At 37.8% G+C, this 17,723-nt stretch overlaps 2 protein-coding genes across 3 annotated transcripts; both read right to left on the reverse strand.

Annotated features, from left to right (window-relative positions):
* Positions 1-777: 777 nt before the first annotated feature.
* On the reverse strand, positions 778-5,626 carry LOC145549313 (receptor-type tyrosine-protein kinase FLT3-like). 2 transcript variants are annotated; one of them, XM_081601294.1, is made up of 14 exons: positions 5,496-5,626; positions 4,795-4,871; positions 4,009-4,160; positions 3,797-3,918; positions 3,555-3,666; positions 3,335-3,477; positions 3,013-3,167; positions 2,752-2,887; positions 2,471-2,639; positions 1,671-1,771; positions 1,491-1,596; positions 1,225-1,409; positions 1,032-1,144; positions 778-955 (listed from the first exon to the last, which is right to left on the reverse strand). In XM_081601294.1, the coding sequence occupies exons 1-13, from the start codon at positions 5,560-5,562 to the stop codon at positions 1,062-1,064; spliced, it is 1,608 nt and encodes a 535-aa protein (XP_081457420.1). In that variant the 5' UTR covers positions 5,563-5,626; the 3' UTR covers positions 778-955; positions 1,032-1,061. The 2 variants fall into 2 exon arrangements, with proteins under 2 accessions (XP_081457420.1, XP_081457421.1); XM_081601295.1 differs by lacking the exon at positions 4,795-4,871 and having other exon boundaries at positions 5,496-5,622.
* Positions 5,627-7,051: 1,425 nt separating this feature from the next.
* On the reverse strand, positions 7,052-17,685 carry LOC103456624 (fms related receptor tyrosine kinase 3). The gene is made up of 24 exons (XM_081601290.1): positions 17,484-17,685; positions 15,320-15,396; positions 14,414-14,556; positions 14,202-14,323; positions 13,960-14,071; positions 13,740-13,882; positions 13,427-13,581; positions 13,166-13,301; positions 12,885-13,053; positions 11,696-11,796; positions 11,516-11,621; positions 11,226-11,434; positions 11,033-11,145; positions 10,821-10,953; positions 10,116-10,220; positions 9,913-10,023; positions 9,669-9,825; positions 9,434-9,534; positions 9,228-9,340; positions 8,881-9,003; positions 8,668-8,779; positions 8,479-8,578; positions 8,257-8,362; positions 7,052-8,139 (listed from the first exon to the last, which is right to left on the reverse strand). The coding sequence occupies exons 1-24, from the start codon at positions 17,512-17,514 to the stop codon at positions 7,918-7,920; spliced, it is 3,000 nt and encodes a 999-aa protein (XP_081457416.1). The 5' UTR covers positions 17,515-17,685; the 3' UTR covers positions 7,052-7,917.
* Positions 17,686-17,723: the final 38 nt, after the last annotated feature.

Below are 17,723 nucleotides of genomic sequence, written 5' to 3' on the forward strand. Positions count from 1 at the left end.
CCTCTAGCCACCCCATAAATATTTTTCTAGATCCGCCCCTGCCGCCCTGGCTCGCGCAAGATGGCCACCTTGTCATTCCTTGTACTCCTCGTTCAGCCGCGCCATCTGCGAGGCCTCCGCCGAGCTCAGCGCGTCCATCCCGGCTCGGGTCTGCTCTTCCTGGGACTCCCGGGTCAATGCACCGCTGTGGAGATGCTTGCCCGCGAGGTCCGGGTGACACCTGAGGATCCCCTCCTTACCTGGACACAACTGGTGATTCATTTTACTGCTCCCAATATGGATATGATAAATAAAAGTACAAGATGCATGAAACAGCAAAAATCCTTTAACCTCACCTGACTCTGGGAGAGCATCGATGAATTCATTAATCGCAGCTTCTAAAGCATGTAAGCTCGTAAAGGGACGACGGGTCCACACAGCGGCTGTTATAAGAGGACATTTCTCCACTACATTACCGAAAATATTTACAAAATCTTCATAAGGAAGAGCATTTACTGCCGATATGTCCATGGGAACAGTTTTTTGGTTGTACGGGTAGTGTTTAATGACCTTCGGACAACACTTTTGAAAACAGGTTAACGCACTGCTGGCATTCAACTGGCAAACATCTGATGTCTGGCGACACCTAGCGGCTGTAAAGCAAAGAACAGGACGTCGTCTACGATAGGGCCTTGCACAACTATTCACCTGTAAACTTCAATGTCTACTCAAGTTCAAATTACAAGCCTTAATGTATTTTATTGGGATTCCAATATTTTAGTACAAAACAGCACATCATTGGGGTGTAGAAATAAAATGGTTATATTTTTATTTATTTATTTTGGCAAACAACTGAAATTTTACAGCGCTATTGGGGAATTTTTCTTCCCCAGGAACTTCTTTCTGCTCCGTACAGGTTGCTGTCATTAGGCCCAACCATCTGGACCATCTGAAGCTGAGGCTGATGTTGGGGTTTCTGTTGAAAGCCAAAATGATTTAATGTCTTCTATGGTTTTACCTGTGTCTGTGTTGATGCCATGTGCAACACATACCTTTTTCTTGATGTAGTACACGAGCGCAAATTAGATTATTGTCAGAGCCAAGAGCAGAGCCGATATGCTGATTCTCAGTGGCATTAGTAAGTGACCGTCAGAAGATTGATGAGCTAAAAATATGTAAACATGGCAGAAGTCATCTATAGCAACATTATTGAATGAATGTCGAGGGTGAATGATCTTGTCTTACCTGTGGAGGCTTGGAATTCCTCACTGCACCTGGACCCAGCTCGGTCCGTCAAGCAAAACTTAAATTTTGTTGCAACCGTTACATTTATTGTGCTCACGCTGCTGGTGACTTTCTGGTTACAGAAGCCATCAGAAACCGAGTGATTATTACTCTCAATCACTTCCCAGGATGGGTTTGTTTCAGAGCTGCAGTCAGACAAAGATCACTGAGCTTCAACAATCAGGCCTACTGATGTCTCATGGCCAGAGCTGCTGCGTATTACTCACCTGTTGCCGGATGATAAACTTGACCATGTAGAGTTAGCAGGCAAGACACTCACAGTCTCAACAAAAAGGTAATTATCTGTTTTCTTAAATGATGGCTCTTGTTTGTCTAGAAGGGAAATTTTAAATTACAGGTGATGCTGTATTTATTTGCGTTTTAACAATGACACACAAGTTACCTACCTACAACACAAACACTTGTTTTCTTTGTTTCCGTTTTGCCTCCAGCCTCCAGGTGTAGTTTATACACTCCAGACTTTAATGGTCCACAATACTTCACAGTCCTGAGAAAATATCGACACATCCAACAGATTAATATGGTAAAAGGAAAGCTGAACAATTTCCCTTCTTGGGAAATATCTGGTCTTTATGAGGCTTTAAAAGTAGATTACCAGCCAATGGTAATAAAAAATGAAAAGTGGGGAAGCTGTGTGTGAAAAACAGAGTACATCCTATAATTTAAGAGATTGTTGTATCAGTTTTAGCAGCAATAAGTATGTTTTCTGTATAAGTTTCTCACATCATTGTAGAGGGGTTGTGTCCCACTGACCAGACTGATCTCACTTTAAGGTCTAATATACTTATATACAGAGGAGCTTTGGGTCGCCGCCATGCCTGCAGGACAGGCCCAAAGATTGACTGGTTGCAAGTTGTTTTGAGCTGCTTTTGCTAACATGCAAGTCTTTGGTTGTCAGAATATTGTTGTTCATTCAGTTTAGCTAGAAGAACTTCTTCATGATACAACCCCACACTTTAAAGCTTTAATTAGGATTTTGTGTGACACCACACTAGAAAGACTTGTATAACTGTGAAGTGAAAACACAAAGACATTTGGTTTTGTTATAGTATTTTTTTTTTTACAAACACAATAAACCTGATCTGTAGCGCATTTCTCCACTCCACTTTGAAAAAGAAAAAATTTGTCTTGTGACATGACCTTTCATTAAGCTGCCTGAGAACTTGGCATTGCTTTATATAACTACCTGTGCTTTGTTGCTGTCTTGTCTCTGATGCATTTAGTGAAACTCCCATCAGGATCTTCCCAGTAGCAGAGCTGCAGCACTGGGTGGTAGGAAACATTTGCTGCCAAACAGGAGATATTCTGAGTTGTCACAAACTGATCAGGCAGCTGGGAGGAGAGGAAGCTCTCAGCTGAGGAGACAAGAAAATAAAATGTTCAACAGATGTATATTATTAATTAAAATATAAAATGGTAGTTATTGCAAGATAACAGTCACAGTTCATGTAAAGTGCTGATACTGACCAGTAACATGAACATCCACAGATTTACTTCCGCCTGAGTTTTTGCAGGTGTATGTGCCGTTGTGTTGTGAGGTAGGTGATCTAATAAAGGCATACAGCATGCAACTCTTCTGTTGTCTGCCCTTTTTAATACAGATCTGGAAGAAAAACATTGAAATCATAATCATGTAGTACAATATTTTTGAAATGAGATTAAATCTGTAGTTAATGTGGTTGTATTTGGATCTCAATAAAACAAATATCACAGTTTTCATCACTGTACCTCATTTCCTGCACAGGTTTCCGCCAAAACCTTGCCATCATGTTCCCAGATAGAACTACAATCTAACAATTTTCTGCAGCGAAGTACCAAAGGCTCACCGGGACTTATGGTCACACTAGAAACCTCGTCTGGTTTCATTGAAGCAGTATTTAAGTCTGAAACATAAAACACTTCAAGTTATTTAATGCGTTTATATTTTTCTAACTAATAATCGCAGGATTATTTGAGAATAATCCTGAGACGAGAGCTGTTTTTCTTCTCTGGTCAGGCTAACTCTGAGTTAAAACATTTCCTAATGTGTGTCTGTTATTAATGTAATTACCAAAGTCATACAACTGGGTGCATTCTTGTCCTTCATCATTGGTGGCACAACACATCGCTCCACTCTCCGCATAGTTTGAAGTTGTGGCTGAGCTCTCTGCTGTCCAATCACCAATATCTTTTTTCTCATCCTGTGAGGATGGACTGAGAAGAAACATTGATAGTCAGAGAGTGAAATGATAAAACTATGTATGTATGAACAGAGCATCTAGTTGTCTTACCGAGACCATTCAATACTGGGCCTTGGAGAACCCTCAGAGATGCATTTAAAATAAGGAGACGTGTATTGATCATTCATACGATCCAGAGACATCTTTGGTTTTGAGGGACGTTCTAGGAAGCGTGTGAATAAAATTGATTAACATCATTTCAAATCCACTAATTATCTGTATTAAGGTAGTTTTATGCTTCTCTGTTTAGTTGAGTCTTAATGATGATGAGAAATGATGAAACTGCGACTCACCAACAATACGAAGATCAACAGTTTTTGAGAAAATGGTCTTCTCTTGACTTTTACAGGTCAGGTTGTACATCCCAGAATCAGTCCTTGAAAGTCTTGGTGTAACCATGGAGACCCTTCCATTTCTGGAGAGGTTTAAGGAAATGTCAAATTTACACAGCTGAAGGAAAGAAGCAAACCCATCAACAAGCACATTGACCTAAAAATACACTCACATGTTCATCAGTGGGCCTTGTTCTCTCCCCCACTGGCAGACAGGATCATCAGGAAGGCCCTCTAGAGAGATGAGGAGTTTCTTACCGGCTGACAACTTCAGGCTGACAGGATCAGGATCATTCAGGTGGTCAGCTGGCTGAAAGCAATCCGCCTGGAAGGCAAAACTCAGCATTTAATCCTCCTTGACAGAGAATATTATTGTGCTTCTTGTGATTCTTTCAATGGTGTTGCTTTATATTGTGATAAAGTATGAACAAGGATAACCAGGATAAAAACAAATTTGCTGTTTAAAATGATGATTTGATTTATTAAGAAAATAATCAAATATCAAGCTATCCTTGCCCTATGTGAAAAACCACTTGTCCCATTGTCCCTGTCAACATGAGGCCCTGCCTAGAACAATTAAAAACAAAACAAAACATTGACGATTAGAACATTTCTGAAGAGAAGAGTCTTTGGTGTCACATTTATTTTAAGCTGCTTAGCTTGTGCAATGATAATTTTGAAATACCAGGTTATGATAACTAAAGTACACATTTTAGCTAAATATGTACAAACTCCTCATAATTGTAATCAGACAATAATAGCAAAAGTTGTATTAAATGTTATTTGCTCAGCAAAAACCAAAACAACAATATGCATTTAGTTTTTGTGCTGAAAAAACAAATAAACCAATATTTCAAGATACATTTTGTTATCCCTGGAGGGAAAAAAAAATGTTTTCATTCCTATCACTTTGAAGATATCAGCATCATATTTTAAGTTTAAAAAGCGTTTTCTTTTACCTCCCAGCTGGACACACATTTCTGATTATCAACATCATCAGAGCAGAGTGCGTTAACAGCACACAGCAGGAGAACAGCTGAAAAGACAAAAAAAATTACACTTAAATTAGGTTTGAAATTTTATGAGAAGTAAAAAAAAAATGTTTCCAAAGTATTGTCTGACTTTACGTGAATTTGCTATATTTTGTTTTCAAGACAGACAAATTCAGTACATTTCTGATTGTTGCACAAAAAGTTTTAAAGTTATGGCGGAACGAATAAGATGACAGTTCTGAATATGTGTGCCCAGCATGCAGAGACATGTTCGCTGCTCTGTAGCTCCGCAGGCAGAAAAACGGAAAACAGCAGGCTACTCTGAAAAAGGCTCGGCAGCTGCAGGTATTACGTATGCCGCATTTACTTCGAACAAATGCATTTCCTCTTCAAGATGTTCCCCGTGAGCTTAACTGATATTGATCTGTTACTTTGTCATTCTTTTTATTGCACTCACCAAATAATTGAATCGTTTTTGCTCTATCGGAATCAGAATGCTTTCATTGTTACTGTACAGAAGCACAACAACATTTCGTTTCAATACAGCCCGACCAAAAAGACGGGGTGCCTGGGGCGTCTGACCGCCCCTGCGAAACTGGGTGTAAGTAAAAAGTAAATCTTTTACTTACGTTTTGGTGTAAGTAAAATACTTGAATGCTGCCTCTTACCTGCCAGTGTAAGTTTCTTTCTCTGCATTTTGAGACTTCCTGGCATCTGGTTTACAAAAGTCCGCATCAGATAGCGCTGTGAAGCTCCCGTATCCTGCTGTAGAGAATGTGGGCAAGTAAAGACTGTGAGGAGGGGCGGGGTGAAGTGATGACAATTCTAAGGGCCCTGACCAACAGGGGGCCCTCCACAATTTAATTATTTATCTTTTGTTCATAGAAATAAATAAAAAAGAAAAATCGGGGCCCTGTCAGTTAGAAAATTAATCATATTGTTTTTTTCAAAGATTGTTTATAGCAGTAAAAATTTAAATGCGTTAAATGGTTCATTCCTCCTTGGAGAGCTTCAGAGTGACGCTGTTAGCAGCAGCCAGTGGAAGACACGAACGATTGTGGCTGTTACTATGCTGCTAAGAAAAGTTATGAAATCAGGTTTTAATTTAATTAAATTATAATCCAGTTTTTCTCCAAGAGAGGTGAGTAGACTGTGTGAGATTATCAAACATTTAGCATAATTAGCTTAGCTACAAACTACTGTTTGCCTCCTTTTCACTAGCTTTCAATGAATTATGGAAAAAATTACCAACATATTCAAATATTTAACTTGTCCCTTGTACCTTTTACCACTTAACAACAGATGAGTCAGTCAGCAACAGCTCTGACCCACGTCCCTCCTGACCCGTCCTCTACTGAGTGAAATTAAAGCTGCAGTATGTCACTTTTATATAAAATGTTTTTTTTTTTTTTTTTACATATTTTTTAAAAACTGTCATTATGTTGCGACAGTATGGTATGAGAGGTAATCTGTGAAAAATCTATTTCCTATGAGGCTAATTGACAGCGCTAAGAGCGTCCTACTAGTTCTGATTGGTTGTTTCGGTCAGCCCGGTGCATTACTTTAATCAGTAATAGTAATTCAGGAAGGAGATGGAGGAGATTGTTTTCAGAAATTATCTGTCTCATACCAAACCGCTATGACATCTTGATAACTTTAACAAATATGGAGAAAACATTGTTTTTATTAGTTATGTACTGCAGCTTGAATAAAATGCAACTACATAGCATTTTTAAAAAGTCTGAATTGCTTTATGTGTAGTTGCTTGTTGCTTTTGACTGTTGCTCATGGGGAGACATTTCTGTATCTAAAACTAATAGAAAAAATTTAAGCAACCTACTTGCATACTGGATGCGGACTGTTGGATGTTAAATTCATGAGCAGTAAATATTGTGCAAATTTTCAGTATTGAACCAAAGAAAGCAAGGCAGATGCAAGCTTTTAAAATTGTGACTCTTTTTATGGGTCAAATAGACTCAAAAAATTGTAACAGCAGCTGGTCGGGGGGGGGGGCCCAAACAATTTCTTTGTCAGGAGGCCCATGCTTCCTGGCGGCGCCCCTGACTGTGAGCATTCATACTTTTTCTTCTTCTTGCATTCTTAACGGCAGCTTGCATCCAGCAGTGCTGCACTTCTGCCATCTCTTGGATATTACTTTAAATAAGTTCATTTTTTAAATAAAATGAAATCATTTGAGATCTGCAAACTCTATGGAAAAAAAAAAAAAGAAAACATCTTTACTCCAGATAATCTGTCTTTATTATATGAAACATATTTCAGTGCAGTAACATGTGATATTTTAAAGTACAGTAGAGTTAATAAAATAATATGATAAACTGATATATATGTGCGATTATAATGAGCTTAAGATGCTTGTAATAGTTAACGGTGCTTCTCAATCCAAATATTAAAACTGACAGGAGTAAGGATATACAAGTGAACCTAACATCAACATTTGATCAGTATTAATGTTTTCTTTTATTTTTTCATTATAATCACAACATGTATGTCTGTAATTTACGGTATATCACTGACAACGCTTTATTCATACTGAGAAGTGCATTTCAGTTTTAGCTGCACCATTGAAATCTCCTTGTTCATATAAGCATCCTTGTAAATGCAGGTGTTAGTACAAAAAAACAAAACAATATATTAAATTCTACATAAAACAAGTGTAACTCAACATAAAGACAAGGAGAAAATGCTCATGTGGAAAATAGTAATAACAAAACCAGTATGTTATTTTGATCATTTTGATGAACAGAACATCATGAACATTTTGAACTACTTCCACAGTATTTAATGTGGCAAAAAAAACCAACACTAAGTATAACCCTGAACACACCATCCCCGCTTGTGAAACACGGTGGTGGCAGCATCATGTTGTGTGATGCAGTTTTGCACTGAGGACACTTACAATCTTTTATGTACATATATTAATGCTCAATCAAGCAAATCTAAATCTAAAATGCTCATAATATTTGTGAAAGAATATAAAGCCAGTGTATTACTTTAATAAAAAGTAATATGATGAGCAGAATAGGTAGATTGTTATATATATGGTGTAGATAAAATAGCTTGAGTTGGAGGTCACTCTCCATTAGACGGCTTCAGAGGCTCCTTCTCCTCGTCTTCGCCTGCATCCTCTGACTGTAATGCCTCAGCTTGGCTTTCCTCTCTCTGGTTGGCTTTGCAGTAGTCATTGGTTGCTACCGTCTTGGTTTCGCTTTCTTTTACCAGTGCTGAAATGTCCCCAATGGTCGATGCATTCTGATAGTCGCTGAAATCATGGCCTTGCATGATCTGGTAGAGCTAAAAAAAAAAAAAAAAAAAAAAAGCACAAAGGGAGATTGCTCAGAAGCATAAAATTGTTGACAATAAAAGGGAAATCAAGTGAAAATCACTTGATTGTTCTCTGCTGCTTCATACCTTTTCCTCCATGTCCATCAGCTGGCCACTCATGAAGTCCACTAACTTGGAGAAAGATGGCCGGTTGTTAGGATCCAGAGCCCAGCACTTGCACATGATACCATATCTGCATATGGGAAAGAAAAGAATTTAACTGGAAGGAAAAGCTCTGAACCTTAGATTATAAAATCAGCTATCATGGCTGACTGACAGATAGACAGCGCCCAGCGTAAAGACACTTACACAGAATCATTGGCATAATATGGACACTCCATCTTAAATCCTCTCTCAATCATTGAGTAGAACTTGTGATCCACTTTGACACCTGGATAAGGAGTGACGCCTGGAAGAAAAGAGTGTATTTTGAATACAATATAAAAGCTTTACGTGCGGTCAAAATGTATTGCTTCAGTGATCTTCTGTGAAAAGTACCGAGTGAGAAAATCTCCCAGAGCAGAATGCCGTAAGCCCAGACGTCACTCTTCATGGTGTACATCCCCTGAAACATGCTCTCTGGAGCCATCCACTTAACTGGCAAACGGACCTATAAAAAGAACAATAAAAAAACACCACCATTATAAAGTAAATAGAAACAAGACTGGACACACTGATGTTATAAAGTAAGATTAATATCAGATCACATACGTTTCCTCTCACAACATAGTTGGAATCATTGTCGATGTCTCGAGCCAGCCCAAAGTCTCCAATTTTCACCAGCCGGCCTTTTGTAACCAACACGTTTCGAGCCGCTAGATCTCGGTGGATGCACTAAAAACAGACGGCATGCAGCAATCGTTAACTTGGCTTTTACATCACTCACCAAACCAGATGAAATTGAGTTTTGTTCTTATGAAGCGGTTGTTGAATTTACACACCACTGATCCTTTTAATAATAATAATAACAGTAACGTTAACGTCCTTTACAAGTACCAATCTGAGAAGTGTGGCTTGCATCTAATTTCACTGAGTCAAGTGAAGAGTTTGTCTCTTACATTCTTGGCGGAGAGGAACTCCATCCCTTTGGCCACTTGAAAGGCAAAACTGAGCAGATCGTCAAAGGTGAGGGCCTGCTGCTCCATCTGATCATCTTCACTCTCGCACAATTCTGGATTTGGCAAAACCTCGTTTTAATTACAAATCCATTTAAATAACGACACATTCTTAGTTATCCACTCTGTTTCTTGATGTGGCATTTCACCTTCCATGTCGTTGGAGCTGATGGTGATGAGAGCGATGTCCTCCTGCCCCCTGGTGGCGAAGCCATGCATGGGCATGTAGTTATCCGTTGTTACCAGCTCACTGAAAACAAACATTAAATGATATAATGCTGATGCACTTTATCCAGTGAGGCTTTGACTTGCCAAAAAGAAAAAAAGCATGTACATAAAATAAATAATACAAACTTCCTCCTGTTTATTTTTTTTTATTCTTACTTGGAGTTTTTCTTGGGCTGCAGGTTGCTGTACAGGCTGCTGAAACGGTCCCTGCTGAAGGCATCAGTCACAGACTTGTGGTAACGATCACCGCTCTTCTTCAGGTAGTTCAGCAGGTCTCCATAACAGCAATATTGGAAAATCAGGTATACGGGTCCTACAGAGAGTTTTTTTTTTAATTACCATAAAGTTGCATTGCATGTATCTAATTGCTATTCAACTCATCAGAAGACTGCAAACATACCCGTCTCTGTGCATGCACCGAGCAGGTTAACAATGTTGGCATGCTGACCGATGTGAGTCAGCATCTTGAGCTCAGACATGAGAGCTTCCTTCTCCACAGACTCGTGTTTTTCTGCAGAGTGAAGATAGATATCAGCGGCCGAAGAAGCATCTGTGGCTCTCTGAAACTGGCTTGTGAAAAAAACCCAAAAAAACCCTGCTGACCTTTCAGCATCTTGACGGCCACCTGCTGCGAGACTCCAGGTTTGTTGATGCCATAAGCTGTAGCCTGAACCACCATGCCAAAAGCTCCAGAGCCCAGCTCTTTTCCTGAGGGAGGAACACAGAAATGCTCTGAAAACTGATGTTAAGATTATTGTTATTCACAAGTGACACCTGGTGTGGTTTGATTACAGCGGTAAACAGAGTATCCAGTAAACAAAGAGAGAAAATAAATCCATGAGAGGAAGTGATGTCTTTTATTTGTATGATTCACAGATGTATATTTGGTATGAGAACTCTCTGTGTAACCACAGCAGCATGTTGTAGTCTCACTTTTTTCTGTACTGTTGCGTTCGGTTCATGCATGCAGAGCTACATACTGGTAGCTTGATGCCTCACTTACAGCAAGACATTTTAACATTTAGTAGCTAGGGATTGATTTTTGAACCAAACAGATGTAATTTAGTTTTTTGAAGCAAAAATTTACATTTCAGACAAGACCGACATTATTTTTACCCATGATAAACATTCATCACACTTTGTGGAAAAAAATGAAATCACATTTCTCATGTCATCGTGTCCACAACATAAATTTCATAATAACAAATCCACCATATTTGACTGCATTTGATTGGATAGAACTGTAGTGAACTGTTTTTGAGTTGATTATCACAGTATTTGCAGTATTCTGTTTAGTCTGACTCCTACCAAGCTCCAGGTTCTCCCGAGGAAACTCCCATTTCTTGTCGTAATTAAAGTCCTTGAAATTGATGTAGATGTAGTCGTTGTCGTTAGGCCCAACCATCTGGATCATCTGAAGCTGAGGCTGATATTGGGGTTTCTATTGAAAACCAAAATGATTTAGAGTCTTCTATGGTTTTACCTGTGTTTGTGTTGATGCTGTGTGCGACGACACATACCTTTTTCTTGATGTAGTACACGAGCATAAATGAGACTAATGCCAGAGCCAGGAGCAGAGCCAATATGCCGATTTTCAGTGGCATTATTAAGTGACCATCAGAAGATTGATGAGCTAAAAATATGTAAACATGGCAGAAGGCAGCTATAGCAACATTATTGAATGAATGTCGAGGGTGAATGATCTTGTCTTACCTGTGGAGGCTTGGAATTTGGGGGTTGGAAACACATAACGTTCCTCACTGCACCTGGACCCAGCTCGGTCCGTCAAGCAAAACTTAAATTTTGTTGGAACCGTTACATTTATTGTGCTCATGTTGCTGGTGAGTTTCTGGTTACAGAAGCCATCAGAAACTGAGTGATTATTACTCTCAATCACTTCCCAGGATGGGTTTGTTTCAGAGCTGCAGTCAGACAAAGATCACTGAGCTTCAACAATCAGGCCTACTGATGTCTCATGGCCAGAGCTGCTGCGTATTACTCACCTGTTGCTGGATGATAAACTTGACCATGTAGAGTTAGCAGGCAAGACACTCACAGTCTCAACAAAAAGGTAATTATCTGTGCTCTTAATTGATGGCTCTTGTTTCTCTAAAAGGGAAATTTTAAATTACAGGTGATGCTGTATTTATTTGCGTTTTAACAATGACACACAAGTTACCTACCTACAACACAAACACTTGTTTTCTTTGTTTCCGTTTTGCCTCCAGCCTCCAGGTGTAGTTTATACACTCCAAACTTTAATGGTCCACAATACTTCACAGTCCTAAGAAAATAGTGACATCCAACAGATTAATATGGTAAAAGGAAAGCTGAACAATTTCCCTTTTGGGGTTTGCAACATAACCAGTATGAGGTTTCGAAAGTTGATTACCATCCAGTGATAATAAACAGTGAAAAGTGGAATAAACAAAGTACATCCTTGTAGAACCAGTTTTAGCAGCCTTAACTATGTCTGTATAAGTTTCTCAAATCACTGCGGAGGGTTTTTGACCAGCTTTTCTTTAAAACATTGCTTACATCTTATTTTAAAGTCTAATACACTTATAAACAGAGGAGCTCTGGGTCGACACAATGCATATTTTAAGATAGGTCCAGATTGCCTGCCCTCAACCCCAATGGTTACCAGTTGCTTTGAGCTGTTTTCGCTAACATCAAGCCCATCCTTCCCTTCAAGACATGCTTGCTACAGGTTTGCTGCAACAGTATTCATATCCACTGAACTTCTTCAACTCCACACTTAAATAAATACTTTAATATATTTATTAGAATTTTGTGTGACGCTGCACAGGAGGTCTTGTGAAGTGAACGGGTTGGGACGTTTCATTTTCTAATTTTTGTACTAATAAAAAAAATCTGATTTGTAGTACATTTTATGTACTTTATAGAACCACAGCATCGACAGACTATAAGTTATGTTTATTCCACTTAGGGAAAAAAGGCTTTACAACCTTCTAAACAGCCTTATACTTTAAAGCAAGGGGTTGAAAGGGTTGCTTGGTCTTCATGATGCTGTTTGTTTATTAATGTTCTCTAACAAATAGATACAAATTTATTCTGATGATAGATTACACACAGGTGGACTTTAGTCTAAACCAAATTCAGAAGCATTTGGTTTAGACTTATCTGAGAAAAGGGGTTGGATGTGAATCTACACGGCACATTTCAGACTGAAAAAAAAAAAAACACAGCCCTTGGCAAAGACCAACATTTTTTTATGATGTCACTGTACGTTAAATCCTCAACAGAAAAACAACATTTAGAAATATTTTAATGATAAACTTCATATTACAGTATAATTATCTTAGAAAAATGATTATTCTGAGATGATGAGGCATTGCTTTATAAAACTACCTGTGCTTTGTTGCTGTCTTGTCTCTGATGCATTTAGTGAAACTCCCATCAGGATCTTCCCAGTAGCAGAGCTGCAGCACTGGGTGGTAGGAAACATTTGCTGCCAAACAGGAGATATTCTGAGTTGTCACAAACTGATCAGGCAGCTGGGAGGAGAGGAAGCTCTCAGCTGAGGAGACAAGAAAATAAAATGTTCAACAGATGCATATTATTAATTAAAATATAAAATGGTAGTTATTACAAGATAACAGTTATAGTTCATGTAAAGTACTGATACTGACCCATAACATGAACATCCACAGATTTACTTCCGCCTGAGTTTTTGCAGGTGTATGTGCCGTTGTGTTGTGAGGAAACTGATCTAATGAAGGCATACAGCATGTGGCTCTCCACATATTTGCACTTTTTAATACAGATCTGGAAGAAAAACATTGAAATCATAATCATGTAGTACAATTTTTTTGAAATGAGATGAAATCTGTGGTTAATGTGGTTGTATTTGGGTCTCAATAAAACAAAAATCACAGTTTTCATCACTGTACCTCATTCCCTGCACAGGTTTCCGCCAAAACCTTGCCATCATGTTCCCAGATAGAACTAGAATCATAATTTTTTCTGCAGCGAAGTACCAAAGGCTCACCGGGACTTATGGTCACACTAGAAACCTCGTCTGGTTTCATTGAAGCAGTATTTAAGTCTGAAACATAAAACACTTCAAGTTATTTAATGTGTTTATTTATATTTTTCTAACTTAATTTGAGAATAATCCTGAGATGAGAGCTGTTTTTCTTCTCTGGTCAGGCTAACTCTGAGTTAAAACATTTCCTAATGTGTGTCTGTTTTTATTGTAATTACCAAAGTCATACAGCTGGGTGCATTCTTGTCCTTCATCATTTTTGGCACAACACATCGCTCCACTCTCCGCATAGTTTGAAGTTGTGGCTGAGCTCTCTGCTGTCCAATCACCAATATCTTTTCTGCTTCCCCTTGAGGATGGACTGAGAAGAAACATTGATAGTCAGAGAGTGAAATGATAAAACTATGCATGTATGAACAGATCATCTAGTTGTCTTACCGAGACCATTCAATACTGGGCCTTGGAGAACCCTCAGAGATGCATTTAAAATAAGGAGACGTGTATTGATCATTCATACGATCCAGAGACATCTTTGGTTTTGAGGGACGTTCTAGGAAGCGTGTGATTAAAATTGATTAACATAATTTTAAATCCAGTAATTATCTGTATTAAGGTAGTTTTATGCTTCTCTTTTTAGTTGAGTCTTAATGAAGATGAGAAGTGATGAAACTGCGACTCACCAACAACACGAAGATCAACAGTTTTTGAGAAAATGGTCTTCTCTTGACTTTTACAGGTCAGGTTGTACATCCCAGAATCAGTCCTTGAAAGTCTTGGTGTAACCATGGAGACACACTTGTTTCTGAAGAGGTTTAAGAAAACATCAAACTTTACACACATAAAGGAAGGAAGCAGACCCATCAACAAGTGCATTGACCTAAAACACACTCACAGTGGGCCTTGTTCTTTCCCCCACTGGCAGACAGGATCATCAGGAAGGCCCTCTAGAGAGATGAGGAGTTTCTTACCGGCTGACAACTTCAGGCTGACAGGATCAGGATCATTCAGGTGGTCAGCTGGCTGAAAGCAATCCGCCTGGAAGGCAAAACTCAGCGTTTTATCCCCTTAAACAGAAGCTCCAAACATGTCACTCTTAGAAAATTGTTGGGTTCAGTGGTAAATCTTGCAACAACGTCTCGTTATGTTGCGATAAAGTATTTGCCCCTCAGAGAGTTTTTGCTTAGATGTTTTAGGTTAAACTAATTTTTATATCACACCAGGATGACCAGGATGAAAATGAGTTTTCCGTTTAAAATTATGATTTCATTTCTTGAGAAAACGATCCATACAAACTGTCATGGCCCTATATAAAAAATCAATTGTTCCCTAAACTTCATAATTGGTTTTGGCCCCTTCGTGGGAATAACTACCCTCAGTCTTTTGAAGTAACTGTTGGTAATGAGCCTGTTATATTTCTGTAATGGAAATTTGCACACACTTCTCTGCAAAACAGTTTGGTTTCAGTCCCACAAGCATCTTGTTTAATGTAATCTTTAGCCCTGTTTAATAATAATGTTTAAAGGATATGCTGCAGTAGCTAAAACACATATGGTTTTGTGGGGGGAAAATAGTTAAGACTTACAATTCCCCCAGAATTGTAAGTATTAACTTACAATTTAATCTGCAAAGCCAGCAAATGATGTTTGTCATTTTTCTCAGTTTGTTGAGGAGAAAAAAAATCAATGATATTTCAAAATTTATGTATTATTTCTGAAGAAAATCAAAACATTTTCCTTGATTTGTGTCACTTTTAAAACATCAACGCCCCATTTTAATGTTGACAAGCTTTTTCTTTTACCTCCCAGCTCGACACACATTTCTGATTTGCATCACCGTCAGAGCAGAGCGCGTTAACAGCACACAGCAGGAGAGCAGCTGAAACGACAAACAGAAATAACATTAAGTTAGAGTTGAAACCAATAAAACTCGGTAAGTTTTCAGTATGTATTTAATTAATCCGATTCAGCTCAGTTTCTGTACATAGCGCCAATTCACAATAAATGTCCGAAGTGTCGGAAAGTCATGTCGGCACAAATGCAAAGTAGTGCGTAGTTGCGAAGTAGAAAGGAAAGAACATGTAGTTTTTAACCTTAAATGTTTTATTCATTCCTCTCTTAATCTCTTAATCACTAAAACTAGTGCGACCGATTCATCAGAAAAGCGGCCTTGTAACGCTGGGCGAGCTGCAGAGATCATACAACAGCAAACTTGCACCATTTTGCACATAATTTTATATCCAAAAGTGAACAGCAAAGAGTTGACTCAAGGGTCCTGAATATACGCCACATTTATCAGTCTTTTTATTTTTACTTTCCTTCCACTTCGCAATCAGGTTTAGTTTTGGTCTGTCACAAGAAAATCCAATAAAATACACTTAAGCGTGTAATTTGACAAAATATGAAAAGGTCCAAAGGCTGGGAACAGTTTTGCCAGGCACTGTGAAGAATGATTTTCAAATCACTCCAACCAGTTTAACACATGAAAAAAAAAAACGGTATTCATTATTGAACATATTCATTACATTTTCATATGATATGGGAAATCTGAACAGACTTGGGTCAGGTAATGTTGTGAGTTGCAGACATGATGGTGCCATCATGTCGTCTGTCCAGCAGAGTGACTCTAACATTACCCAACTACCTGCAACCCACAAAGCAGAACTCGGACTTATCTGGGTAGACCGCTCACCACTGTTACCTTTTATTTTTTATTTTTTTCAAATTGGTTGCAGTTTTATGAAATTCATAACTTAAAAGTTAACACATAATGTTCTTTGGCAACTCCCCCCAAAACAAAAACACAACTAAAAAAATCTAATATTTGTGATCTGAGTGAAATAATTTTAAAATTGGCACAAAGATTGAACTTTGACCAAAATGCAGTTCATATAAACAACTCTGGCTTATGCCTCTTTCTAGTCATTTATGATATACATTGGAATAAAAATAAATTAATCAAGTTCTAGTACTTGAAAAAAAACTATTAACATAACTGTTCCTTTTAAACAAGCATTCACAGTTGTAATGTTTGTGAACTAACTTTTTCTTTTTTAACTTTGCAGTATTTTAAATAAGACATAATGCATTCTGCATGTTTGGGACTTACAGTCAGTCAAACCAAAATAGTCCAATAAAAATAGCACAGTCAAAACAGCAATGTACTTTCATCAACATTGAGGATGTAACTTTAGCACTTTTATATATCAGGTAACGTCAGATGTCCGCTAAAATAAAATAATAATAAAAATCATGTAAAAAAAAAAAATAGAACTATCCCTAATTGTCCCACAGTGGAAAAACTCAGATGTGCCAGCAGCAAGCTAAAGTTAAATAGAAGACAGCAGATTTAAACTAAGGTAATAGATTAAAAAAATAAAAAAATATATATATATGTATTTTTTATGGAAAACTTACAACATAAAAAATACTGCAGTTATTGAAAATTGCATACTTAAAAAAATAAATGTGCGACTTCAACAATTTTTTTTTTACAAGATGTGTGTTTGTGCATAGAAAACAGCAACTTACAAAAAAAAAGTTAAAATACAGTCATCTGACTATTGAACATTTCAAAATGTCTTATTGTGTTAATGATAATATTAACAGGATTAATAATTTATGTTACCAAGTACATATAATTTTTTAGTGGACTAAGTAGAGTTCCTTATTTTTGTAATTGCCTGCATGTATTACTACCCAATTCTGCTAAGTGAATGCAAATAAATTGCATTCACATTAAACAAGTTTTACATTTTTTAATGTATTATTCTTTTCATTGCATTGCTTAAGCTTCAAATAAAACTTCCAATATTTACACATTTCAGTCAAGTCAAGTCTGAATTTTACATATATGGTCATTTTTAAACTGTTGGGGGGAAAAAAACCCATAAATATTTACAAATTAGACCAAATATGTACATGAGTTTTGCATCATTAGTAAAAGACTTAAATGCCTCCTCTTACCTGCAATCGTGTATCTCTTTCTCCGCATCATGAAGCTTTCCGGCAGTCTGAGTTACATACTCCGCCTTAGACGGCACTGTGACACTCTGCTGTGCGGGATGTGAACCAGTATGTTTTGAAAGAGGAAGTAATGCACTACTGCAAAGACTTCCGCCTTGACTTCTGTCACATATCCGGAATATTCAAAAAGCAGAATGAAAAACATATCTAAACATTGAAACCACAGAAAATATTCCTGAT

Source organism: Poecilia reticulata, chromosome 20, assembly GCF_904066995.2.
Source record: "Poecilia reticulata chromosome 20, P_reticulata-male-v2, whole genome shotgun sequence".
Taxonomy (NCBI): domain Eukaryota; kingdom Metazoa; phylum Chordata; class Actinopteri; order Cyprinodontiformes; family Poeciliidae; genus Poecilia; species Poecilia reticulata.

Coding starts and splice junctions, on each gene's coding strand:
- LOC145549313 (XM_081601294.1), bottom strand. CDS start 5,562: ATGCGGACTTTTGTAAACCAGATGCCAGGAAGTCTCAAAATGCAGAGA. Junction 3,919..4,008: donor CAAGGCCCACTGATGAACAT/GTGAGTGTATTT, acceptor AAACCTCTCCAG/AAATGGAAGGGTCTCCATGG. Junction 1,410..1,490: donor AGTTTATCATCCGGCAACAG/GTGAGTAATACG, acceptor GTCTGACTGCAG/CTCTGAAACAAACCCATCCT.
- LOC103456624 (XM_081601290.1), bottom strand. CDS start 17,514: ATGATGCGGAGAAAGAGATACACGATTGCAG. Junction 13,883..13,959: donor CCCAGTATTGAATGGTCTCG/GTAAGACAACTA, acceptor GTTTCTTCTCAG/TCCATCCTCAAGGGGAAGCA. Junction 10,221..10,820: donor TCGGGAGAACCTGGAGCTTG/GTAGGAGTCAGA, acceptor TTCCTCCCTCAG/GAAAAGAGCTGGGCTCTGGA.